The sequence below is a fragment of the Rhineura floridana genome, chromosome 3 (assembly GCF_030035675.1).
Source record: "Rhineura floridana isolate rRhiFlo1 chromosome 3, rRhiFlo1.hap2, whole genome shotgun sequence".
In the NCBI taxonomy this organism is placed as follows: Eukaryota; Metazoa; Chordata; class Lepidosauria; order Squamata; family Rhineuridae; genus Rhineura; species Rhineura floridana.
In genome coordinates, this window is record NC_084482.1 from 218,419,088 (window position 1) to 218,446,316 (window position 27,229).

Below are 27,229 nucleotides of genomic sequence, written 5' to 3' on the forward strand. Positions count from 1 at the left end.
CTCCCACCCCGTCAGATCTTCCCCAATCACCTACGCACCCACCATTCGCTTAGGGTCAGGCGTCTCCCTGCCTAGCTCAGGGCTGCCTGCACAGACTGGCAGCGATGGCTGCCCAGGGTCTGCGACAGAGAAGGGCCCTCCTTCCCAGAGATGCGGGGGCCCCTCTGAACCAGGGGCCCTTTGCATGCAGAGCAGGTGCTACCGTCACTGAGCGAGGGCCCTGCCTACTCTCATTCCTGCCCAACCCCCCTGGCCCTCTCCCTCTGGGCTGCCCCATGCCTTCCTCCAGACCTCCACAGTGCACTGAAAGTGTGGAGTGTCATTTATCAATGGCAACACTCCTGACCCCCACCCAGCCAGCCAGCCTTATCCACAGCCATCAACCGGAGGTTTAGAGCCCCCCTCCCGTTTACTTAGGAGCTGGAAGGAACCTCAAAGGTCACCCAGTCCAACCCACACAAAGTGCTGAGAATCTGCTGCGGTGGGGGGGATCCAGCCTCTGCCTAAAATCTGTAAACAAAGGGAACCCTCCTGTGTCTGATGCAGTCTCTGTTCCCTCCAGGCATGGAGCCAGCCTAAAAGGTTATCGCTACAATTACAGTTAAATTGCTTTAAAAAAACCTAGAGTGCCTATAAGGTGCTGGCCTTGGCTGCTGCACACCTAAGTAGCCTAAAACGACATTAAAAAAAACAACACTTGCACAGAGGTAGTAGGATAATCAGGCCCCATGGACTGACAGGGAGGAGGGGGTCTACAGAGGAAACGTGAAGGATGTCTCCATGCAAAGACATATTCAAAGTGACCATCTGAACTATATCAACTGTCTTCATAATGTTGCTTCCTCCCTGCTAAAACAAGATCAGCACAGCACATGTCTTCTTTCTATTATTTGGGCTGATTGCAGGTGTTGCCACCACTCACCATATGCTCAGAGGCACATTTTAACTAATTCTTCCAAGCTATACAGGAAGTGGATTGGACTGTGAAAGACCAACCCAAATGGTGTTTGCATTTTGACCAATTTGTAGGGCAGTCCAATATCTCAGAGAGGAATTCAGGTCTCCTGCTCCCCTGGTGCATTCACTATAGCTGCCCAATTTCCCTGCTTTTTAAAGTTTGATAGAATAGCTGTGGGCTAGAGGTACGTTCTTAAACCACAAGGTTTTTTGCCTATTAGTGAATTTCCCTGTTTTTTAATCCGGGAAGTAAGAAATGGGATCCTGTCCAAGTTTGCTGAGAATGGATTGATCATTTGCATGCTTACTGAGTTCAATGGGATTTACTCCCCCGCAATCATGCTTAAGATAGGTGAAACTGACCACAGAGGACGGGGAGGGGAGGAGGAGGAGGACGGAGGGGAGGAAATGTAGAGGGGAGGAATGGGAGGGGAGCAGGAAGGATAGGGAAGGAAGGAGAAGGACAGGTTTGATCATTTGCATGTTTATTAAATTCAGAGTGGTTTACTCCCATGCAATCATGCTTAGGATAGGTAAAACTGACCGGGGGGGGGGGAGGGAGGGGGGGAGGGCTTGAGTGGGCAGGGGAGGAGGAAGGGAGTGGAGAGGAGAGGGGAAAAGCAGGTCTGATCATTTGCCCGGACACAAGTTAGAGCAGCAGTAGCTGCCTATCATGTGGCAATAAAGGCAACAAAGAAAGATTACTTTGCTGCCTCTATTGCATCGGCAGAGTGTTGTCCCAGAAGTTTATTCCAAGTGGTCCGAAGCCTGGTCGGTCCAGTTGCTCAGGAACCCTTGGAATTCTCAAAGGCCTCCTGTGACAGTTTAGCAAAGCACTTTGCTGATAAAATTGAGCATCTAAGAAGCTCGATTTCGCATACCGTGAATGCAGATAATGGACCAGAGTTGACCAGTCATAATGTGATCAAATGGGATCGGTTTCGGCCTCTTTCTTCTGAGGATGTGGACAAGGTACTGTCAACTGTGAAACCTACCACCTGTCTCCTTGATCCTTGCCCGTCATGGCTCTTAATGAGCTGTAAAGAGAAATTGGGCGAGGGGATCAAGGCGGTGGTAAATGCATCCTTGAACGAGGGTGTATTGCCATTAGCCCTCAAGGAGGCAATTATAAAACCTATTTTGAAAAAGCCCTCCTTGGATCCCCAAGACTTAAACAACTTTCGCCCAATTTCAAATCTACCATTCCTGGGCAAGGTCATTGAACGAGTGGTGGCCAATCAACTGTCAGCGCATTTGGATGAAACGGATTATTTAGATCCATACCAATCGGGTTTCAGGACTGGACACGGAACTGAAACAGCCTTGGTCGCTCTAGTGGATGATATGAGGAGGGCATTAGATAGGGGAGAATTCACCTTTCTTGTCCTCCTGGATCTCTCAGCGGCTTTTGATACCGTCGACCACGGTATCTTGCTGGACCGTCTGGAGGGATTAGGAATAGGAGGCACAGTATTAAACTGGTTCCGTTCCTTTGTCTCCAATAGACAACAGCAGGTGGCATTGGGAGAGGTGGTTTCAGACCCTTGGCCTCTTAATTGTGGTGTGCCACAGGGCTCTATCCTCTCTCCCATGCTATTTAACATTTATGTAAAGCCGCTGGGAGCCATCATCAGGAGGTTTGGGCTGCAGTGCCACCAATATACGGATGACACTCAGCTCTACCTCTCATTTAAGTCTTCACTAGAGTTGGCTGTGGAAACCATGTCCAAGTGCCTGGAATCTGTGAGTGGATGGATGGGAAGAAACAGGCTAAAGCTGAATCCTGATAAAACTGAAGTACTGCTCGTGGGAGACAAGGGAAGGTTGGGAAACATCGACCTGATACTTAATGGGGTAAGATTGCCCCTGAAAGACCAGGTCCGCAGTCTTGGGGTAATCCTTGACTCCGGGCTGACTATGGAGGCCCAGGTTTCATCGGTGTGCCGAGCAGCTTGGGGTCAATTGCGTCTCATACTAAGGCTGCAACCCTACCTTCCTGTACATCAGCTCCCACTCGTAGTAAACGCTCTGGTCACCTCTCGTTTAGATTACTGCAATGCGCTCTATGTGGGGTTACCCTTGAAAACAGTCCGGAAATTACAGCTGGTACAAAATACGGCTGCTCGTTTACTTACGAATAGCCGCCGTTATGATCATATTACTCCAGTGCTCTACAATCTACACTGGCTTCCAGTTCCTTTCCGGGCTCAATTCAAGGTGTTGGTATTAACCTTTAAAGCCCTGTACGGTGTCAGCCCAGCATATCTGATGGAGCGCCTCCACCGTCACAAATTGAGCCGCCCTACAAGATCTGCCACGCAGGGCCTTCTCTCAGTTCCACCAACTAAAGTGGCTAGGTTGGTGAGGACTCGAGAGAGAGCTTTCTCTGTGGCAGCCCCCTCGCTCTGGAACTCCCTCCCAATAGATCTTCGTCATGCCCCTTCCCTGGATATATTTCGCCGGGGCCTGAAGACTTGGCTGTTTAATCAGGCCTTTGCAACCTTTGAGACCTCTAAGGTGAATCGGCCGTGAACTAAAATGTTGATAAATCTATCATACTGTAAACTTTGTATTGTACTGTACTGACTATATTTATTATTGTATTTTATTGTGTTTTATTGTTCGCCGCCTAGAGTGGCCATTGGCCAGATAGGCGGCTTATAAATTAAAGTTTATTATTATTATTATTATTGCATGCTTATTTTCAAAGGGATTTACTCCTATGCAATCTTGGTTAGGATAGGAAACACTGACCATGGGGGAGGAGGAGGGGGAGTGGGAAGGAACGTATTGGAGGGGGGCAAAGGAAGGCGGAGGGGAGGGCAGGTTTGATCATTCGCACGCTTATAGAGTTCAGTGATATTTATTTCCGTGCAATCATGTTTAAGATATGTAAAACTGACCATGGGGAGGAAGGGGAGGAGGGGGAAGGGGAAGGAGAAAGAGGGGATTGGAAGGGGATGGGGAGTGAGGGGCAAAGGCAGGAGGAGGAAAGGGGCAAGAGGAGGGGATACGAGGAAAGAGAAGGGAGGGTGGGTTTGATCATTTGTATATTGTTTTAGTTCAGTGGGACCTATTTCTATGCAATCATGTTTGAAAATGGACTTCCTTCAAGTCAATCCCCACCTATTGAGACCCTTTGAATAGGGTTTTCATGGTAAACGGTATTCAGAGGTGATTTCACCATTGTCTTCCTCTGAGGCTAAGAGGTAGTGACTGGCCCAAGGTCACCCAGTGAGCTTCATGGCTGTGTGGGGATTCGAATGCTGGTCTCCCAGGTCGTAGTCCAACACTGACCCAGGGAAGGGGCAGGGAGTGGGAGGGGAGGAGATTGGGTGGGTGGGCACTGGGCAGAAGGGAAGCCCCTTTCCTTTCCAAAAGGAAAACATTGTAAACAGAATCATTCTTTTTCAGCCTTTCCCCCACCTTTTTATTCTATAGCAGACACATGTAGCCTCCCACCCAAATTTAAACCAAAGCTTTCCCTGGCCACATCCACACCAGGCCTTTATTTCACTTTGGACAGTCATGGCTTCCCTCAAAGAATCCTGGGAAGTGTAGTTAGTGAAGGGTGCTAGGAGACGCCCTGTTCCCCTCATAGACCTTCAATCAGAGTGGCTGACTGTTAAACCGTTCTCACAGGGGAATAGGAGTCTCTTAGCACCCTTCACAAACTACACTTCCCAGGATTCTTTGAGGGAAGCCATGACTGTCTCACATGAAATCAAAGTCTGGTGTGGGTGTGGCCCCCTGATTAGGTAAGCCCAGCAGCTGTGAGGCTTTTAGAACTCTGACAGTTGGTTCTTACTGAGCATGCTCCGGGCTACCATTGCGTCCCAGCCAAAATTTATTAAATTAATTAAAAATCAGCCAGGCATTTTTTTAACTTTTAAACTGCAGCAGATGAAGGTCAGAGTAGGGGGCAAGGTCAGTATTAGGATTACAGGTACTCTGTGAACATGGCTGATTTTTAATGAATTTCAACAGATTATAACTCTCAGAGACAAAAGTCCAAAAGGGCTCTGAGGTTTTTCTCTCTCTTTTTACACTTTGAACTGTCTATTCTCTCTGACTGTTTTGTGTATCGCCATGAAAATTGACAGGGTTGTTAAGCAAGCGTTTCTGAGTTCAGGACTATAAGTTATGTAAGGTTTTGTTTTGAAATGAGCTTATGGGAAGCATCAGAATGGCATGGTGGGTATTTTCAATTTCACATTGCAGAATGTGTAAAATCCCTGCTGGCTATAGTATACAGCCACTCTTGTGGCTGTATAATTATGGTTTAAGCCAAGAACAATGTCAGCAAACAACATTTCCTCAAATCTACAAACACAATATTTAAAGTATGGCTCAACTGTGTACAAAAGTTGCCTCGTGGTTTCTCCCCTTTGACCTCAATTTTGAGAAATGAATTTGTAAATAATCAAGTATGGCAAACCATTTATTATTATGTATGGGGAAAATTGCTTTATTGTAGCAATTGGTTTAAACAAGGATCCATCATTTGTTATGAAAATGTGGTTGCAATTTTGAATGAGTCCTCCATTTTTTTTTCAGTTTTTCCAATTAAGACACACAGCAGAGCAGATCAAGATAAAATACGGAGTTCCACTTTCATTTACCGTCTTTGAAATTTTCTTACTTCAGCCAGAGGAAACCACAGCTGTTGCTAAAATATATCAGTTTTTCTCCTTACTGAAAATACAACAATTACACCCAACATACAAAACGAAATCGAGTCCAGATCTAGAGAAATTTAATTTATCCATACCAGAAGAAGAATGGACTCGGCTATTTAAGTACATCCCAATCATGTTATCAAGTACCAATCTGAAAGAAAACTTCTTTAGGATGCAGACAAACTGGAACAGGTTCAGAGGGGGGCAACAAGGATGATCAGGGGACTGGAAACAAAGCCCTACGAAGAGTCTGAAAGAACTGGGCATGTTTAGCCTGGAGAAGACGGAGGGGAGATATGATAGCACTCTTCAAGTGGAGGGCCGGGATCTCTTCTCAATAGTCCCAGAGTGCAGGACACGGAATAATGGGCTCAAGTTGCAGGAAGGCAGATGTCGACTGGACATCAGAAAAAATTTCCTAACTGTTAGAGCCAGACGGCAATGGAACCAATTACCTAGAGAGGTAGTGGGCTCTCCAAAACTGGAGGCATTCAAGAGGCAGCTGGACAGCCATCTGTTGGGAATGCTTTGATTTGGATTTCTTCATTGAGCAGGGGATTGGACTTGATGGCCTTATAGGCCCCTTCCAACTCTACCATTCTATGATTCTATGAAAATGTTCAATCAAAATGTGTCCTTTTAGAGATGTAGAACAAGTAAGGCAGACTTAGTACATGTTTCCTGGAGTTGTGCCAAAATAAAATACTTTTGAAGAAGAACTTTAGATTTAATACAGGAAATGACAGCCCAACAATATCAAGAAATCTCTGAGCAATTCTGTGGATATTCTGTGGGGGAGTTACAAAAGTGGATGCCCCATTTCTAGCAACTTTGCTTAGAGAGGCAAAAATATTATCACTCAAAAAGGGAAAATGGTAAACCCCAGCATGGACAGGAGGCTGAGAAAAATCAATGTTTTTAAAAAATTATTTCATTTTTTTCATACTCACCCCTGTTGGCTGTGTGTAATTGTGTGCTTAATTTAGTTTAAAGCACCATAACAGCAAGCAGAGTAACAGCGGATGTTGAAATGCGAGTGTGCCAGCATGTGTGTGCGTTTACCTAAGAAAGCAGGCTTTTACCCTGCATCAGCATCACTGAGACTTGAGATTTAGTAAAATAAGAAAAGCTAGTTTATTTATAGAAATACATAGTAGATAGAAAGGCCTACCTAGTTCTAACTAACTAACTAAGTTGGAGGTGTAATGCCCAGGTGTGGGAGTTAGCCCCATGGCTAGGAGAGAGAGCAGAGATAAAAGGATGTCTCCTCTCTCCAACAAAGTCTGAGAAGAAAGGAAGGAGTGGAAAGGGCAGAAGTAGGAGGAGCAGGTAAGCTTCCCTAAAGACGTCACAGTCTAGCGACAGAAGCAAGTCAGTCAGAGCATCACAGGTAAAGGTAAACAAGCCTGTCCATCTGGAGGACTCTAGCTCTATCTCCCTTCTGGAGCACAAAGAAAAGAACAAAACAGGAGTTACTGTTGCCCCACTTCCAACACCCCTTCTCAATGAGTGTTTGGTTCAGCCCACAAGGTTCATCTTGTCTCGCAGCTTGCAATGTCTGACTTTGCCCAACGCCTTTGTGAGAGCATCTGCAGTCATGTCTTCTGTTGGACAATACTCCATCTTGAGTAGTCCTCTGCGGTTGGTAGGTGCTTCAAATCTATGTGCTTGGCCCGCGAACTCACCCCTTCCGACTCCATGAGTCTGATGCATCCTTGGTTGTCCTCATGCATCACAACAGGCCCAGGTATAGAGATGCCTAAATCTTTGAACAGTACAAGCAGCCACATCAACTGTCTGCTTGCTTCATAAGCTGACACATACTCTGCTTCTGCAGAAGAGAGTGCTACAGTCTCTTGTTTCTTGCTTGCCCAGCCGATCACTGAATTTCCGTAGCAGATGTTTCCACTGGTGGATTTTTGATCTGTAGTGTCTTCAGCCCAATCAGCATCTGCATATCTCACTAGTTTGGGATCTCGGGTAGCTGCTATCTTCAGTTTTATTGTTGCAGTGCCCTTTAGATATCTCTTTATTGCCACCCAGTCCTTTTTGGTTGGCGAGCTGGTTTTTCTGCACAAGTATCCCACTGCTACTGCCACATCTGGCCTGCAAACAGTGCTGATATACAGAAGTTTTCCAACGGCTTGTCTGTAGCTCTCATGGTCTTCCCATGGTTGTTTGTTCTGGTCTGGTTTCAGGTATCCTACTTCCATTGGAGTAGGTGCTGGATGTGCATCCTTCAGTCCTAGACTCTCGAGAAGGTCTTGGATCTTTTGTTTTTGATTCAGCAAGAAGGATCCATCATCTTCTCTTTCAATTTGTATTCCAAAGTAGTGGGTGACATAACCCAGGCACTTCACTTCAACCTCCTTGTTGAGATGATTTACTGCATGTCAATTTCTTCTGTTTCTCCATGCAGGAATGCTGTTTTTATATCCATGTGCTCCACCTGCATTTTCCTGGTGGCAGCAACACTCAGAAGAGTTCTGAGAGTTGTATATTTGACTACAGGAGCAAATGTTCCATGGTAGTCTTGTCCATTTTTTTGAGAGTATCCTTTGGCTACTAGTCTTACCTTGTATCTTTCAACATTTCCTTCAGCATCTGACTTCCTTTTGAATACCCACTTGCAGCCTACAGCTTTCCTTCCTTTTTTTCCAATTAATTTTTATTCAAATTTTCGAAACCAAAACAATACAAAAAGAAAAAAACACAAATCAATAACTAATACAATAATATATATATATATATATAAATATTGACTTCCGATTTGTCATAATTCAGCTATAAATCTATAATATATAACAAACCTATCTCTTAATAGATTATAAAATCACCTTCCTCCAGCAGTTATCTTAGTTGGTTTCAAATCTCATTAACATCATATCATTTTAATCTTCCACAAAAAGTCAAAGAGAAGTTTCCAATCCTTGAGCTATATGTCAATCAATTTTTTTTTCTAAATAAACATGTCAAATAATCCAACTCATCAAGTCTACTAAGTCCAGTAATTTCAAATCGCTCTTCTGTCATTATCCTTATTGGGTCCATCTTCCATCTTTACGCACCCAAAAATCTTGCTGTCATAGTCATATAATAAAAGTCTGATAGGAATTTCCTCCATCACAGATATTTTCTTGCCATCAATTCCGAACGTATCACTGAAGTATTGTTGCAAAGCCGCATCTCTGTTCCTCTTTTCCACATGATACACTAGTACATCTCTTGAAGATTTTTCCATTGACACAAAACAGGGATTAATTCTGTTAACTTTCTCCATTTCAAGTTCCATCAAATCCTTCCAGTCCAGGAATTTTTTTGAACCGATAATATCTTTATCTCCAATCTCTTCAATTCCTTCAGGGACAGCGCTGAGTTCCAAATTGTAATATTTGTCTCCAGGATCCGTCACAGCCAGGAAATCCAAATCTTTTTTCATGTCCATATTTAATCCAATCTCCATAGTTTGAACCTTGCCTTTAGTTTCTCTTTCATCTTTTTTTGGTTTTCCAGATCTATCTTTATTCTCCTTTCTCATAGAATCCTGAATTTCTTTCAGCTCCTGTCTCATTTCGTGAAATTCAATTCTCCACGCTTGTCTATTATTTCTCAGTTCTTGTTTTATTGAGTTAATCCCATTCATTATTTTCTGAAACATGTCTAAAGATAAAGTCCCTTCTTGTACATCCATGATCTTCTTAATAGTCATTCTTAAAGCCAAAGGAACAAAACTCCTTCAATTTTCAATGTCCCAAGCAAAGAGCAGTTTATTTCTTTATCCAGTTACAAAGGAGTTAATCTTTCCAACCAACTGGCATCACATGCTAGACAGCCCTTATCTCTTATATGCCCAGAAGTGCAAAAACAGCTTTAGTTCACAGCATCCAAATAACTAGTAGCAGAGAGAATGAGCAGATTCGTCAAAAAAAAAAAGTAGATCAGGAAAAATAGTCCCAGACATATATTACACAAAAGTCTTATAAATCAAAAAGATTTTTCTTTTCTCTTCCAATCAGAAATCCCTCATCCGTGTAATCTTTAAAATGCTATTTTCCATGTCAGCTTTTTGCAATAAAAGAAAGATAGGCTATTTTTATTTTCTTCCCTCTTAGTTCCGTGAGTAAAAAAGGAAAGTCTTAACTCACCTAGGTTATCTTAATTGCTGTTACTTTGACAAATCTCTTTAGCTGTATAGTTATAAGCGTAGACAGGAGGATGCTTGCCTGTTAATCCGTTATTCTTTAAAGAAAAAAAAGGGTCACTTATTCAGCTGAGCTAGCATAGAAATCCTCGCTCCGTCTGAGCTGCTGGAAGACTGTCTTTCACAGACAATTCTGACGAATTCCAGACTCCAACAATCACAACAAAGCTATGTGGGAAATCTCACGTTTCTTCCTTATCCAGAGGAAATTATCCCCAGTCAGAAAAGACCCTTCTGACTGACAGCTTTCCTTCCTTGAGGAAGCTTGGTCAGTCTCCAAGTTTTGTTTTGGTATAGAGATTCCAGTTCTTGCTTGGCTGGCTGCCTCCACCTCTCAGCTTCGGCTTTGGGTAAGGCATCAATCTCTTTCCAGGTCTCTTGTCCTGGAAGTTCATCTCTCACAAGGTAAGCAAATCTCTCTGACGGTACACCTCTGTTGGTGCGTTCAGAGCATCTGGGTGCTGGCGCTTCGGCCGCCCGTTCCTGCTCTGATGCCTGTTCCGGCTCAGTTGTTTCTTCTGGTTCAGACTCCTCACCTTCCTCTGCAGGTATATTGTTATATCTTCTGTGGTGGAAGAATAACTCAGCTGCTTCTTCCATTTCGCTGTCATCTGTTTGGTGTGATGCCCCTTCTGGTCGGTGTGCACACTTTTCTTCATCAAAATGGACAGCTCTGCATACTTCAACATTGCCAGTTTTGGGATCTATGACTCTGTATCCCTTCTGCATTGGAGAATGTCCAATCAATATCACTTCTCTGGTGTTGTTGTCAAGTTTTGACCTCTTTTGTTTTGGGATGTGCACAAAGGCCTTGCACCCAAATACACGAAGGTGAGACACGCTTGGTGTCCTATCATGCCATAGTTCAAATGGTGTTTTCTTGGTTGCAGATGCAGGAAGTCAGTTCTCCAGGTAAGTGGCAGTAACTCCAGCTTCTCCCCACTACTTCTTTGGTAACTGTGCATCTTCCAACAAGGAACGAACCATTTGTCCAAGGGTCCTGTTCATTCTCTCCGAGACCCCGTTCTGCTCTGAGTTGTACAACTGTAGTCTGGTGCTCTATGCCTTCCTCACAGAGAAAGTCTTGCATAGCCCTGGACACATATTCCCCTGCATTGTCAGATCTTAGGATCTGTGGCTTTCTACCAAATTTGTTGGACACAATCCTAACATAGTCCAGTTTTTGAAGTACTTGACTTTTCTTGTTTATCAGGTACATTGTAGTATACCTGGAGTAGTCATCTATACAAGTCACCATGTAAAAATTTCCACCTTCGGATGGCGCTTTCATTGGCCCACAAAGATCAGTGTGAATTCACTCTAGAGGCTTTTTGGTTTTCCTCTCACTTTTATTAGGAAATTTTGGTTTCACAGTTTTAATTTTAATACAGCAGTCACAAGTCTCATTGTAATGCCTCTTGCCAAATTCTCTTTTTCAAGAGCAGTTACTCTAGCTAAGCTGGCATGTCCCATCCTTCTATGCCAGATATGCAAGCATTCAGAATTGCTCGTTTCCTTGACCATATTTGCATGCATAGTTTCAATATATTCTAAAATTAAAAGTCCATTTTTCAATTTTGCAGTGCAACTTATTCCTCCTTCATCTAGAACATGACAAAATTCTCCACTCATATGGAGTTCACCTCCAAATTTCATAATTCTTGTCGCACTTATGAAATTGTCTTTAAAATCTGGAACATAAAGACATTCCTTAAGTTCCATCTGTCTTCCCCCATCGGGGACTTTGCATAGCAATTCCACTATACCAATTCCTTTACAGAAGAATTCCTGTCCAGACGCTGTAAGTATCTTTTGCTTGTGACTTTTAAAACTTTTAAACAGGTTTTTATCAATTACAATATGCGAGGTGGATCCTGAGTCAATTAAAAATCTGCTTTTGCAATCATCCTTGCCCTGATCAGACACGTAACAGCTATAAGTCTCTGTTTTCCGCTTTATTTGTCTTTGTTTAAAGTCGGTTTGCCTGGGGGCTTCCCTTACTTCAGCTGGCCATTTGAAGTCAGGCCTCACTCCTGTCTGCTTTGGAGTTTTGCATATGAAACCCCTGTTGCTGTGTCCTATGCTCTATGCCCTTTTGTGGATTTGGGTGATGACTCATCCTTTTGTCCTTTCATGTCTGCTAAGCATGCAAATGATCAGACCTGCTTTTCCCCTCCTTCCCCTCTCCTGTCCATTCCTCCTCCCCCTCTTCTTTCTTCCTCCTCCCCTGCTCACTCCAGTCCTCCCTCCCCCCAATCAGTTTTACCTATCCTAAGCATGATTGCACGGGGGTAAATTGCACTGAATTCAATAAACATGCAAATGATTCAAACCTGTCCTCCTCCCCTCCCCCTCCTGCCTGCTCCCATCCCAGTCCTCCCCTCTGCCTTTTCTCCCCTACCTCCTCCTCTTCCTCCTCCTCCCCTCCCCATCTCCTGTGGTCAGTTTCACCTATCCTAAGCATGATTGCAGGGGAGTAAATCCCACTGAACTCAATAAGCATGCAAATGATCAATCCATTCTCAGCAAGCTTGCACAGGATCCCATTTCATACCTCCTGGATTAAAAAGCAGGAAAATTCACTAATAGGCAAAAAACGTTTCAATTTAAGAATGTACCTATAGCCCACAGATATTTCTAGTTCGAATTCTGGGATGATGGTAGTCAACCATGTGGTAATAAATGATGTCATTGAGGGAGAATGTTCCTCTGCTCCTTCTTTAATTCCTCTAAAATGAACATTAGAGCGACATGTGAGATTTTGTAATTCCTCAAGCTTATTTCTGATAATTTGATTTTCCCGCTTTAGAATTGAAAAGTCCTCTACATTTGTTAGGCCCAAATCTAAAGCCTCCGATGCTGAGGCTGCTATGTTATCAAGTCGCTCACCAAATGCCTCAATTTTATCTTGTAAAGGCTTCAGGGCAACATTCCAGCTATCTTCCATATCTGTTTTAAAGAATTTTAATTGAGCTATCAAGTCTTCTCTTGAAAGTGGGCCATTAGCTCCTACCTCTTGAGGCGTTGTCTTAGTCGTCCTCAACTGGCCTGGAGCCATATTGTCTAACGAAGGCTTCTTAGCTGCACTTGGGCCGTCTTCGTCTAGTGGCTTAAAATAGCCCAATAAATCTCCTTCTTTATTTCTAGGAGGGGTCGGAATCATTCCCAGAGGCATTTCAGAGTTTTCAGTGAGTTTTTAGTGATGTTTTGGGGTTGTTTTACTCCAGGGGGAAGCAGAGCAGGGAGATTAGCCTGTCATTATGCAGCTGCACAAGTCACGCCCCCACAACTCCTGTTTTGTTCTTTTGTTTATGTTCCAGAAGGGAGATAGAGTGATCTTTATCTGGGATACTCTGACTGACTTCCTTCCTTGTAAACTAATATGCTCAGGGAAGCTGATCTGCTCCTCCTGCTTCCGCCCTTTCCTCCCTTCCCTTCTCCACTGTACGAGAGAGAGGAGACACCTTTGTCTCTGTTCTCTCTCTCTTGAGCCAAGAGTGCAACTCCCAAGATTTGTCCCCTGTGTGAGTTCTTTGATGCAAAGTAAGGTGGCTACTCTGACTGAAGCTCTTTCCACACTCAAAATATTTATAACGTTTGTCTCCTGTGTGAGTTTTGTGATGCGAAGTAAGCTGGCCACTCTGACAGAAGCTCTTTCCACACTCCAAGCATTGATAAGGTTTGTCCCCTGTGTGAGTTCTTTGATGCATCGTAAGGGCGCTACTCCATCTGAAGCTTTTTCCACAGGTGAAGCATTTATAAGGTTTGTCCCCTGTATGAGTTTTGTGATGTGAAGTAAGGTGGCTACTTCGACTGAAGCTCTTTCCACACTCCAAGCATTGATAAGGTTTGTCCCCTGTGTGAGTTCTTTGATGCAAAGTAAGGTGGCTACTCTGACTGAAGCTCTTTCCACATTCCAAGCATTGATAAGGTTTGTCCCCGGTGTGACTTCTTTGATGCAAAGTAAGGTGGCCACTCTGACTGAAGCTCTTTCCACACTCCAAGCATTGATAAGGTTTGTCGCCTGTGTGACTTCTTTGATGCACTGTAAGGGTGCTACTCCATCTGAAGTTCTTTCCACACTCGAAACATGTATATGGTTTGTCTCCTGTGTGAGTTTTGTGATGCGAAGAAAGCTCACTACCCTGACAGAAGCTCTTTCCACACTCCAAGCATTGATAACGTTTGTCCCCTGTGTGAGTTCTTTGATGCACCATAAGGGCGCTACTCCATCTGAAGTTTTTTCCACACACCAAGCATTTATAAGGTTTCTCCCCTGTGTGAGTTCTTTGATGCAAAGTAAGCTGGCCACTGTGACAGAAGCTCTTTCCACACTCCAAACATTGATAAGGTTTGTCCCCTGTGTGAGTTCTTTGATGCAAAGTAAGGGTGCTACTTCGACTGAAGCTCTTTCCACACTCCAAGCATTTATAAGGTTTGTCCCCTCTGTGAGTTCTTTGATGCGAAGTAAGGTGGCCACTCTGACTAAAGCTCTTTCCACACTCCAAACATGTATAAGGTTTGTCCCCTGTGTGAGTTCTTTGATGCAAAGTAAGGGTGCTACTAAAGCTGAAGCTCTTTCCACACTCCAAGCATGTATAAGGTTTGTCCCCTGTGTGAGTTCTTTGATGCGAACTGAGGGTGCTACTAAAGCTGAAGCTCTTTCCACACTCCAAGCATTTATAAGGTTTGTCCCCTGTGTGACTTCTTTGATGAGAAGCAAGGGTGCTACTGTCACTGAAGCTCTTTCCACACTCAAAGCATTTATAAGGTTTGTCTCCTGTGTGAGTTCTTTGATGCGAAGTAAGGTGGCTACTCTGACTGAAGCTCTTTCCACACTGCAAGCATTGATAAGGTTTGTCCCCTGTGTGACTTCTTTGATGCAAAGTAAGGGTGCTGCTAAAGCTGAAGCTCTTTCCACACTCCAAGCATTGATAAGGTTTGTCCCCTGTGTGAGTTCTTTGATGCGAAGCAAGGGTGCTACTGTCACTGAAGCTCTTTCTACACTCGAAGCATTGATAAGGTTTGTCTCCTGTGTGAGTTCTTTGATGCTTAGTAAAGTGGCTACTCCGACTGAAGCTCTTTCCACACTCCAAGCATTTATAAGGTTTGTCCCCTGTGTGAGTTCTTTGATGCAAAGCAAGGTGGCTACTCTGACTGAAGTTCTTTCCACATTCGAAACATTTATAAGGTTTGTCCCCTGTGTGAGTTCTTTGATGCAAAGTAAGGTGGCTACTCTGACTGAAGCTCTTTCCACACTCCAAGCATTGATGACGTTTGTCCCCTGTGTGAGTTCTTTGATGCATCGTAAGGGCGCTATTCCATCTGAAGCTTTTTCCACACACAAAGCATTTATAAGGTTTGTCCCCTGTGTGAGTTCTTTGATGCGAAGTAAGCTGGCCACTCTGACAGAAGCTCTTTCCACACTTCAAGCATTGATAAGGTTTGTCCCCTGTGTGAGTTCTTTGATGTGAAGTAAGAGTGCTAGTCCTACTGAAGCTCTTTCCACACTCCAAGCATTGATAAGGTTTGTCCCCTGTGTGAGTTCTTTGATGCACCGTAAGGGTGCTATGCCACCTGAAGCTCTTTCCACATTTGAAGCATTCATAAGGTTTGTCTCCTGTGTGAGTTTCTCTCTCCTCTTGTCTCTTTGCTCCATCTTGACTCCTCAGTTTCTGCTCCTGCACCTGCTCCTCAGCTTTTTCCAGTGATTCTTCAGATGGTTCTCCCTCAGCCTTGACCCCTGAGATGTTTCCTGATGGAATGAAAAGGAAACCTGATAAAATACCGTGGAGAAATCCTCTGAATATATTATGATTTGTACTTTGAAAACATATTTCTGTGTGTTCTGTTGGTATCAGAGTTTAACTGTCAAAGCTCGAGGACTTTACTTAGTTTAGCAGTAGGTGCTTGGTAAGAGGTTGTGAAAAGAAATGCAGAGAGACAATTGTAACAAAAATCTGCTCTCTTGTTCCTCCATTTAAGGTGGACAGCCCAGTACTTATGCACAGCTGGAATTTACAAACCTAGGATGGATCCTGTCTGACAGGAAAGTGGCCCTTTGCACTGCCCAGAGGGCAGCTCACGTCCCCTCCCTCCCTGACAAAATGTTAGTCCTCTGTTGCATGCAACATGAGATAGTGCTGGAAGATGAGACCCCCCCCAGGACAGATGGTACTCTGCAAGCTACTGGGGAAGAACAACGGACAAGTACGAGTAGTGCTGTGACTAAGACGCAGCTGGGTCAAAGCCAAAAGGAAGCCCAGAGGCTGATGCGCACAGATGTGAAAGGAGAGTCCGGAGTTGTGCGACACACACAATAGGAACATAGAATGTGAGAAGCATGAACCAGGGAAAGTTAGAAATTGTCAAGCAAGAAATAGAATGCATCAACATTACAATAGTTGGCGTGAGTGAAATAAAATGGATGGGAATGGGCCATTTTCAGGCAACTACAAAATATTTTATGTAGGAAATGAGAAATTAAGAAGAAACAGGGTTGCTCTAATAGTGAGAGGTGATGTAGCAAAAGCAATTAGGAGCTATAATGCCAAGTCTGAGTGATATCAATGAGATTTAATGGGAAACCTATCAGCATAACCATCATCTAAGTCTATGCTCCAAAGGCAAATACAGAAGAAAAGGAAATTGAGAGATTTTATGCAGAAGTACATAAAGAAATTTAAGGGAAATTTAGATCAAGAGTAGGGATGTTGAATAATCAACAGGGGAACACACTGACTGACTGAGATAAAATAACAGAAAGATGGAAGCAATACACTGAAAAACTCTATAAAAGAGATGCCAGGATAGCAGATTTATTCAGAGAGGAACCGTATAATGAAGAACCAGCAATTTTAGAATGTGAGGTGAAAGCTGCTCTTAAAATACTTGGAAGAAACAAAGACCAGGAATGTCACGAATACAAAACTTTGGTCAAGCTGAAATGGGTTAACCAGAGGGAATTCTGGGAGTCTTTGGTTCCCTAGGACACCCTATTGGGAGAGATCCGCAGCTCAGTGTCAGACAGACAATTTGCAACCTTGCAAGAAGATGCAACTGAATCTTAGCTGTTATCCCTTTTCGGCTTCCTGAGATCAAAAGTGAGGAAGAGGGGTTGTTGTAGATCAGGACCCCGGGGTGATGCTGTCTAGTCCCCTTATCATCAAAGGCTTCAAAGGAGTAGATCACGGCAGGGGCAGAATATGGCTATTTGCCTCTGTGACGCCCTTCCCTGGCTCTCCCTGTCAGGTTCCTACCTGCTCGTGGCTACTGCCTTTCACTAGGCACCACCAGGGACTCCACCAGTCCGGACTGTCCTTTTTTATGGTTTCTCTCCCCGCTCTAGCACAGATCTCAATAGATCCCCCTGCTAGGCAGCACCACCAGTAACGTTCTACAACCAATGTTCCCAGAGACCTTGCCTGAGTCTCCCTATCCGGTTATATTTGTGACTGCATGCCTATGCTGTTCCCAACCCCCTTGTATCATTGCAGATAACTCATAACTCAGGGTTGCTCTAGATACTTATGAATGCTATAATCTCCTCTTCACTGCTGCCACCATTTGTTATTGTTTCCCTTCAGCCTTGGTCATTACCTTACCCTCCCTTCTGGTCTGTGAAACCCCAGCCAAGGATCAGGCCTTCAGTAAACCAAATATAGTTTTTATTAAATGACATTAATAACAAGATAACTTTGATAATGATCTACAAGCTTATGGTTTCCTCTATTACTGTGATATTTGACTTATTACTAATCCGAACTCCATCTCCCTCCTTCTCCACACTCTCCTGACATACACCAACTCACACCCGCCTCCCAACTCCACCAAAACAACCCACTAACGTCCACCCAGATTCAACTGTCATCCTTCCATTTATACTCTCAGCCATCCAAACACTCAGCCAATCATCCAGCATTCTACTGCTAATTTACTCCCCCCTCCTCTTTCATTCCACTTACCATGTATCTTCTATACAAACAGCACTTACCATATATACATTAATACAGGAACATCACAGCCTCCCCCCTTTGTTGACCAATAAACTCCATAAAAATGAAGGATGCTCGTTCAGTCTTTGTTCCCTATTTCCCTAAAGTTTTACTAAAAAAAAAAAAAAGCCATTTGGGAACCAGGCTATTCTACTGTAAGTAATAGGATCTTAGCTTAGCAAGCTCTTGTTTATATTCTTTTGTCTATTAAACCTCTCACTTTTGTTACGCCAATGTATCTCCTGTAACTCAGCTGAGGGTGATTGGCTTTAAGGACACAATTGCTGCTCTCTTTTGTATATACTTCTATTTTCTTTTAAATAAACTACGCTTTTATAGATGGTGTGTATTGACTTGAAACTAACGATTCTAAATCTAGTCTTTGACCTCTGGATGCTACTGATTACTGTTGATTAATAAGGGTTAATCCCTTTAGAACTCACAGATCCCCTTCCTCAGAGAAAAGGGCCAGGAAGGGGGGGTGGCAGTACTACTATAAAATTACTCCTGGAGGACGGAGAGTTCTGTCTGGGAAGCAGAGACCCAAAGGAGTTAGGACTGTTCTCGGAAGCAAAGAACCTCCCTTGGGGTACTGAGGGCAAGGGAGCCCAGGGGGACAACTCTTTGACAAGGAACAGATGGCACACCAATAGAGTTGCTACAAGCTACTGAGACTGAATGTGTCCAAATTGTGATAAACCTTTGTCAACAAATATGGAAAAGGAAACAACAGCCCACAGACTGGAAGTGCTTAATATACATCCCAACTCCATAAGAACATAAGAAGAGCCTGCTGGATCAGGCCAGTGGCCCATCTAGTCCAGCATACTGTTCTCACAGTGGCCAACCAGGTGCCTGGGGGAAGCCCGCAAGCAGGACCCGAGTGCAAGAACACTCTCCCCTCCTGAGGCTTCCGGCAACTGGTTTTCAGAAGCATGCTGCCTCTGACTAGGGTGGCAGAGCACAGCCATCACGGCTAGTAGCCATTGATAGCCCAGTCCTCCATGAATTGGTCTAATCTTCTTTTAGAGCCGTCCAAGCTGGTGGCCATTACTGCATCTTGTGGGAGCAAAGAAAGGGGATCCCAGGGAATGCAGTAAGTTTGAAACTATTGCCTTAATATGCCATGCAAGTAAAGTAAAGGCTCTTACCATATATGGAGCGAGAAGTGCCAGATGTCCAAGCTGGATTTAGAAAGGGAAGAGGTACCACAGGTCGTATCGCAAACATTAGTTGGATAATGGAACAGACCACAGAACATCAGAAGAAAATCACCCTGTGCTTTATAGATTACAGCAAAGCCTTTGACTGTGTAGATTATGAAAAACTATGGAATGCTTTAAAATAAATGGGGGTGGCATATTTGATTGTCCTGATGCACAACCTATACTCTGGACAAGAGGCTACTGTAAGGACAGAATATGGAGAAACCAATTGGTTCCCAGTAGAAAAGGGTGTGAGACAGGGGTGTATTTTATCACCCTATTTATTTAATCTACACACAGAACCTATCATACGGAAATCAGGATTGGACCAAGATGAAGGAGGTGTTAAAATTGGAGGAGGAAATATGCAGATGATACCATACTACTAGCAGAAACCAGTAATGATTTGAAACGAATGCAAAGCACAAAAGCAGGACTACACATGAACGTTAAGAAGACTAGAGTAATGACAACAGAAGATTTATGTAACTTTAAAGTTGACAATGACAACATTGAACTCGTCAAGGATTATCAATACCTTGGCACAGTCATTAACCAAAATGGAGACAAGAGTCAAGAAATCAGAAGAAGCCTTGGACTGGGGAGGGTAGCTATGAGAATAGATCCCAAATGCAAAGATGCATCACTGAACACCAAAGTCAAGATCTTTCAGACCATCGTATTCCCGATTGCTATGTATGGATGTGAAACTTGGACAGTGAAAAGAAAAATCAACTCATTTGAAATGTAGTGCTGGAGGAGAGCTTTGCAGGTACCATGGACTGCGAAAAAGACAAATGATTGGGTGTTAGAACAAATTAAACCAGAATTATCACTGGAAGCTAAAATGCTGAAACTGAGGTTATCATACTTTTTGTGTGAGGGAGGGAAGTTCTCCCAGGACACCCTCCACCGTCCCAGAAGCCAATTCCCCACTCAAGCAAACTGACTCTGGCAAAATATCCTTCTCTTCCAAGGCTATGCCCGCTCACAACTGTCCTGCAGGGTAGTAGACTGCCACCAGCCTTTATACTGGTTAACCACCCTGAGCCAAGGGGAAACTCAGAGGCCAGAAAACCTGCCAAGGATTACAGATAGCAAGAGACAAACAGGAACTCCTTGCTCTGAAGCCTTTAAACAAAATACCCAGTTCACACAGTAGTCGTGGTCAGTGGCCAAGGTACCGGTTCAGAGCCAACCCTCTCCTGAATGAATGCACACAGGTAAATAGAAATAACTTTCTTAAAGAATAAAAGAGGTGCACAGTTACAGCAGCAAAATAGTTGCTTAATATCAACACTCAAAAGGGGCAAGGTAAAACACAGTTGGCTCCAGAATTGTATGGATGCACAGTTGGCCCCATACTTGGGGCAGACTCCCCAGCAACAGGCCAGATCCAATTAACCAATCAGGAAATTAGTTCATGGATTAAGGGCCCATCAATCACTGGCCAAATGAAACATCCTCCCTAAAACTTCCCAGACTTTACGACCTTGATGGAGCCCGGCTTCTACTGACAAGGTGGTGTTAGGGTGGGCCTCTGATTACCCACAGCTGGGAAATAAAACTGCCAACTCATAGCTCTAATACAGAAATCAAATGTAAACCTGTTAAGATCCCACATTAACAAATGAAACCCCACAATTCTTTGCTGCACAACCATCTTGAATTCAGGTTTCCATGACACTTTGGACACATAATGGGAAGACATGACTCACTCTGAAAGACAAGAGGAAGGCCAAACAAGAGATGGATTGATGCCATAAAGGAAGCCACAGACCTGAAGTTACAAGAGCTGAACAGGGTGGTTCATGACAGATGCTCTTGGAGGTCGCTGATTCATGGGGTCGCCATAAATTGAGAGAAGGTGAGAGAACCCAGCAGAACCTACACCTTGCTGCTGTGGCCTCCTGCACAACCCCACCTGCAGGCTTCCTCGAGTGTCAGTTGCTATTTCCTGCAAGGCCTGGGTGCCAGCTGAAGCCAGTTGGGGCTCACAAGGGAGAAGACAACTGCCTGGGGGTGGGGAAGAGAGCTCCCCTTCGTAAGAGCCACCTCTAGTCAGGCTTCTTTTAACCTGTGCTGGGGTAGGAGTAGTCGGAGGCCTGCCATTGAGGTAATATTGGGCAGGGTATCAAAGGTGCTGTGGACTTTGAAGAAGCACAAATACAGGGCGAATGGGAGTAGTCAGGGGCCTGTCATTATTGGGCAGGGGACGTAATAGTGGTGGGAGGTAGACTGGACGTTCCAGGGGAAGGGATATAAGACACCTTCGTGCTTGCATCCCTTCCGGTCCCCCTTCCAACCCCTGAGACACTGGTAGCTATGCTGGGAACTCCCTGGATCTTACTGTCCTGCTGATGAATGCATGGTCAGCCTTTTAGGTTGAGACTTATCCCAGTCTGCGTCTGTGTTAGAATTGCTTAATATGTTTTTTAATAATGTTCTTAACCCATTTTTAATGTGTTTTTTTAAAAATGTTTTTAACACTGTTTTATTTTAATGTATTTTAAGATTGTTTTTATGATGTTTTAAAGAGTTTTTTGCGCTTTGTTTGCCAACCTGGGCTCCTGCTTGGAGGAGGGGTGGGATACAAATTAAATAATAAATAAATAAATAAAACCACTTTAATTCAGGACTTAATCCTGGATGAATGCACTGACCTTGCTTGTATTACCTAAGCCTGGCTAAATGACCAAGGCGGAGTAGGTCTCTTCCAGCTCTGCCCACCAGGTTTTGTGGCACTCCAGCAGCCTAGATCCAGGGGACGGGGAGGCGGGGTCGCAATTGTCTGCAGGGAATCTATCTCCCCTGTCAGGTACCCTGTCCCTAACACCTCCAGCTGTGAGTGTGTGTGCCTGGTATTGGGTCAGGGAGACAGAGTGGGGATTCTGTTGGTGTACTGTCCACCCTGCTGCCCAACAGTCTCCCTCCCTGAGCTGGTGGAGCTGGTCTTGGTATTGGTGTGCGGTTCCCCAGTTTGATGGCCCTGAGTGACTTCAACTTCACCGAGGTTGGCTGTAGAAACCCTGTCCAAGTGCCTGGAGTCGGTGAGTGGCTGGATGGGAAGGAATAAGCTGAAGCTAAACCCTGACAAAACCGAGGTACTGCTCATGGGAGACAAGGGAAGGCTGGGGGATGTTGACCTGGTGCTCAATGGGGTACAATTGCCCCGAAAGACCAGGTATGCAGCCTGGGGGTCATTCTTGACTCCCAGCTGTCCATGGAGGCTCAGGTCTCAGCTGTGAGCTGGGCAGCGCTGTATCAACTCCATCTGATATGGAGGCTACGCCCCTACCTTCCCAATCATCTGCTCCCATCGTTGGTACATGCCCTGGTCTCCTCTCGCGACTACTGTAATGCGCTCTACGTGGGGTTACCCTTGAAAACGGTCCAGAAGCTGCAACTGGTACAGAATGTGGCAGCTCGCATGATTAAAGGCAGCCGCCAGCGAGATCACGTCACTCCAGTGCTAAAGGAGTTGTACTGGTTACAGGTTGTTTTCCGGGCCCAATTCAAGGTGTTGGTTCTGACCTTTAAAACCCTACACGGTTTCAGCCCAGTCTATCTGAAGGAGCGCCTCCAGCATCAGCAGCGATGCCGCCCAACAAGATTAACCTCAAAAGGCCTTCTCTCTATCCCACCAGTTAAAACAGCTAGACTGGTGAGAACTAGGGAGAGGGCTTTTTCAATTGTGGCCCCCACTTTGTGGAATTCCCTCCCAAATGATCTCCGCCATGCCCCCTCTATGATGAGCTTCCTCCAGGCCTTGAAAATCTGACTCTTCAGGCAGGCTTTTGGGGTGGGCTAGGTTTTATTATTGTTGTTGAGATTGTTAATGTTTTAATGTATTTGTATGTTTTTATTTTGTACGTCGCCCAGAGTGGCTGGACAACCACCCAGATGGGCAAATAATAAATTTAATAATAATAATAGATAATAATAATAACATACATGCCGAGGTTAGACTCATAGGTCCAGCTCAGGACTTCATGGCTGCCATGACAACCATGGGGCTGTCTCTAATATCATCTGGACCAATGCATGTGGCAGGACACACACTTGATCTTGTTCGGGACAGGAAGAAGGTGATCTGAGGGTGGAGGGATTCTTAGTGACTCTGTTGTCATGGACAGATCACCACCTGACAAGGTTTAGAATTTGTCCCCCAGTCCTTCACAGGGGTGAAGGCCGATTAAGATGGTCCACCCCTGAAGACTCATGGATCCAGATGGTTTCCTGAATGCTCTGAGGGATATTCCCAGCATGGCTGGCAATACTGCCAAAGTCCTGGTCAATCTCTGGAATACAGAGGTGACCCGGGTGGTAGACACTATTGCTCCAAATCTCCCTCTCCCACCAGGGAAGGCCCATAATACACCTTGGTTTACTCAAACCTTGGGCCTGATGAAACGGCAGGGATGACGGCTAGAGCAACGATGGGGAAAAACTCAGTCCGCTTCTGATCGAACACAGGCTAGAGCTCGTTTTTAGCCTATCATGTGACGATGATGGCAGTGAGGAAAGTGCATTTCTCTACCACCATTGCATCTGCTCAGTGTCATCCGGTGATGCTTTACCAGGTGATCTGGGGTCTTTTGGGCTATGGCCATACATTAGAATCTGAGCCCTCAACTGCTGGTTGTGACATGTTTGCAAGGCACTTTGCAGATAAAATTGCTCGCATTCGGACTGACTTGGACTCCTCATTAACTACAGTTGTGCCAGATGTCCCTGAAGTTTCCTCTGGTCATTTTTCTATGGATACTTTTCAGCTTGTGAAACCTGAGGATGTGGACAATGTTATGGGAGAATTGAGGGCCAATACTTGTTCCCTTGACTCTTGCCCATCCTGGTTAATCAAATCTGCCGGAGAGTGGCTGATTGGTTGGCATATTTAATGAACACCTCCCTAAGGGAAGGTTCTATGCTGAAGGAGGCTGTGATAAGACCTTTGCTAAAACCTGCGGATCTTCACAACTTCCACCCAGTCTCTACTCTTCCCTTTCTGGGCAAGATGATTGAGAGGGTAGCGGCTGCTCAGCTCCAAGTTTTCCTGGATGAATCGGACTATCTAGACCAGCCTTTCCCAACTAGTGGGCCACCAGGTGTTGTTGGACCACAACTCCCATCAGCCTCAGCCAGCATTGCCAATGGTCAGGAAAGATAGTAATTGTGGCCCAACAACATCTGGTGGCCCACTAGTTGGGAAAGGCTGATGTAGACCCTTTTCAATCAGGCTTCAAGCCTGGTCATGGGACAGAGACTGCAATGGTTGCCCTGCTTGATGACTTATGCTGGGCATCAGACAGGGGGAGTGCATCCCTGTTGGTGCTACTGGACCTCTCAGCAGCCTTCAATATGATTGACCATGGTAGCCTTCTGGACCGTTTAGCTGGGATGGGATTGGGAGGCACTGTTTTGAGGTGGCTCCAGTCCTACCTGACTGACAGGACCCAGAAGGTGGTGCTGGGAGACTACTGCTCGACCCCCTGGCCATTGGCCTGTGGGGTACTGCAAGGTTCCATTCTGTCTCCCATGCTCTTTAACATTTATATGAAACCACTGGGAGAAGTCATCCGGAGATTTGGAGTGCAATGTCATCAATATGCAGATAACACTCAGCTCTATCTCTCCCTAACACCTGATTGGAGGGAGGTTCATCCTAAACCTGTGCCTGGAGGCTGTGAAGGGCTGGATGTGGGGTAACAAACTGAAATTTAATCCAGACAAGACAGAAAAGGAAAAACTGCACCAGGGACAGGGTTACAACCCTTTCTGGACAGGGTTGCACTCCCCTTGAAGGAGCAGGTCTGCAGTTTGGGAGTCAAAACGCAGCAGCCAGAATGTTAACTGGAGCACGGTGCAGGGAGCATATCACCCCTGTGCTTTATCAACTCCACTGGCTCCCAATTTATTTCCGGCCCCAATTCAAAGTGCTGGTTCTGACCTTTAAAGCCCTAGATGGCCTTGGACCAATGTACCAATCGTCCCCCTGATCAAAATGCTCAGGGAGACCTGGAGATTAGATATGAAATTGAGGAAGCATCCAAACTAGGAAATGTGGTAGTAATGGGTGACTTCAACTACCCGGACATAGACTGGCTGCATATGTGTTCCAGTCATGACAAAGAAGCAAAGTTTCTAGATATTCTAAATGACTATTCCCTAGACCAGTTGGTCATGGAACCGACCAGAGGGATGGCAACCCTGGACTTAATCCTCAGTGGGGGCCGGGACCTGGTGCGAGATGTAAGTGTTGTTGAACTGATTGGGAGCAGTGACCACAGTGCTATTAAATTAAACATACGTGTAAATGGCCAATTGCCAAGAAAATCCAACACGGTCACATTTGACTTCAAAAGAGGAAACTTCACAAAAATGAGGGGATTGGTAAAAAGAAAGCTGAAAAACAAAGTCCAGAGGGTCACATCACTCAAAAATGCTTGGAAGTTGTTTAAAAACACTCTATTAGAAGCTCAACTGGAGTGCATACCGCAGATCAGAAAAGGTACCGCCAGGGCCACGAAGATGCCAGCATGGTTAACGAGCAAAGTCAAGGAAGCTCTTAGAGGCAAAAAGTCTTCCTTCAGAAAATGGAAGTCTTGTCCAAATGAAGAAAATAAAAAAGAACACAAACTCTGGCAAAAGAAATGCAAGAAGACAATAAGGGATGCTAAAAAAGAATTTGAGGAGCACATTGCTAAGAACATAAAAACCAAAAACAAAAAATTCTATAAATACATTCAAAGCAGGAGACCATCTAGGGAGACAATTGGACCCTTGGATGATAAGGGAGTCAAAGGTGTACTAAAGAACGATAAGGAGATTGCAGAGAAGCTAAATGAATTCTTTGCATCTGTCTTCACAGTGGAAGATATAGGGCAGATCCCTGAACCTGAACTAACATTTGCAGGAAGGGATTCTGAGGAACTGAGACAAATAGTGGTAACGAGAGAGGAAGTTCTAAGCTTAATGGACAATATAAAAACTGACAAATCACCGGGCCCGGATGGCCTGGAAAGTGGCAAATGTAACGCCAATCTTCAAAAAGGGATCCAGAGGGGATCCTGGAAATTACAGGCCAGTTAGCTTAACTTCTGTCCCTGGAAAACTGGTAGAAAGTATTATTAAAGCTAGATTAACCAAGCACATAGAAGAACAAGCCTTGCTGAAGCAGAGCCAGCATGGCTTCTGCAAGGGAAAGTCCTGTCTCAGTAACCTATTAGAATTCTTTGAGAGTGTCAACAAGCATATAGATAGAGGTGATCCAGTGGACATAGTGTACTTAGACTTTCAAAAAGCGTTTGACAAGGTACCTCACCAAAGGCTTCTGAGGAAGCTTAGCAGTCATGGAATAAGAGGAGAGGTCCTCTTGTGGATAAGAAATTGGTTAAGAAGCAGAACGCAGAGAGTAGGAATCAACGGACAGTTCTCCCAATGGAGGGCTGTAGAAAGTGGAGTCCCTCAAGGATCGGTATTGGGACCTGTACTTTTCAACTTGTTCATTAATGACCTAGAATTAGGAGTGAGCAGTGAAGTGGCCAAGTTTGCTGATGACACTAAGTTGTTCAGGGTTGTTAAAACAAAAAGGGATTGCGAAGAGCTCCAAAAAGACCTCTCCAAACTGAGTGAATGGGCAGAAAAATGGCAAATGCAATTCAATATAAACAAGTGTAAAATTATGCATATTGGAGCAAAAAATCTTAATTTCACATATACGCTCATGGGGTCTGAACTGGCGGTGACCGACCAGGAGAGAGACCTCGGGGTTGTAGTGGACAGCACGATGAAAATGTCGACCCAGTGTGCGGCAGCTGTGAAAAAGGCAAATTCCATGCTAGCGATCATTAGGAAAGGTATTGAAAATAAAACAGCCGATATCATAATGCCGTTGTATAAATCTGTGGTGCGGCCGCATTTGGAATACTGTGTACAGTTCTGGTCGCCTCATCTCAAAAAGGATATTCTAGAGTTGGAAAAGGTTCAGAAGAGGGCAACCAGAATGATCAAGGGGATGGAGCGACTCCCTTACGAGGAAAGGTTGCAGCATTTGGGGCTTTTTAGTTTAGAGAAAAGGCGGGTCAGAGGAGACATGATAGAAGTGTATAAAATTATGCATGGCATTGAGAAAGTGGATAGAGAAAAGTTCTTCTCCCTCTCTCATAATACTAGAACTCGTGGACATTCAAA

The 27,229-nt window shown here is 44.6% G+C and overlaps 1 protein-coding gene across 1 annotated transcript in view; it reads right to left on the bottom strand.

The window, feature by feature from the left end:
• LOC133378984 (zinc finger protein 850-like) overlaps window positions 1-27,229 on the bottom strand; it is a 51,689-nt gene that overhangs the window by 14,531 nt on the left and 9,929 nt on the right. The window contains exon 2 of the mRNA XM_061613596.1: window positions 13,228-15,592. Within this exon, the coding sequence (XP_061469580.1) occupies window positions 13,228-15,592 (2,365 nt within the window). The remainder of the gene's footprint in view (window positions 1-13,227; window positions 15,593-27,229) is intronic.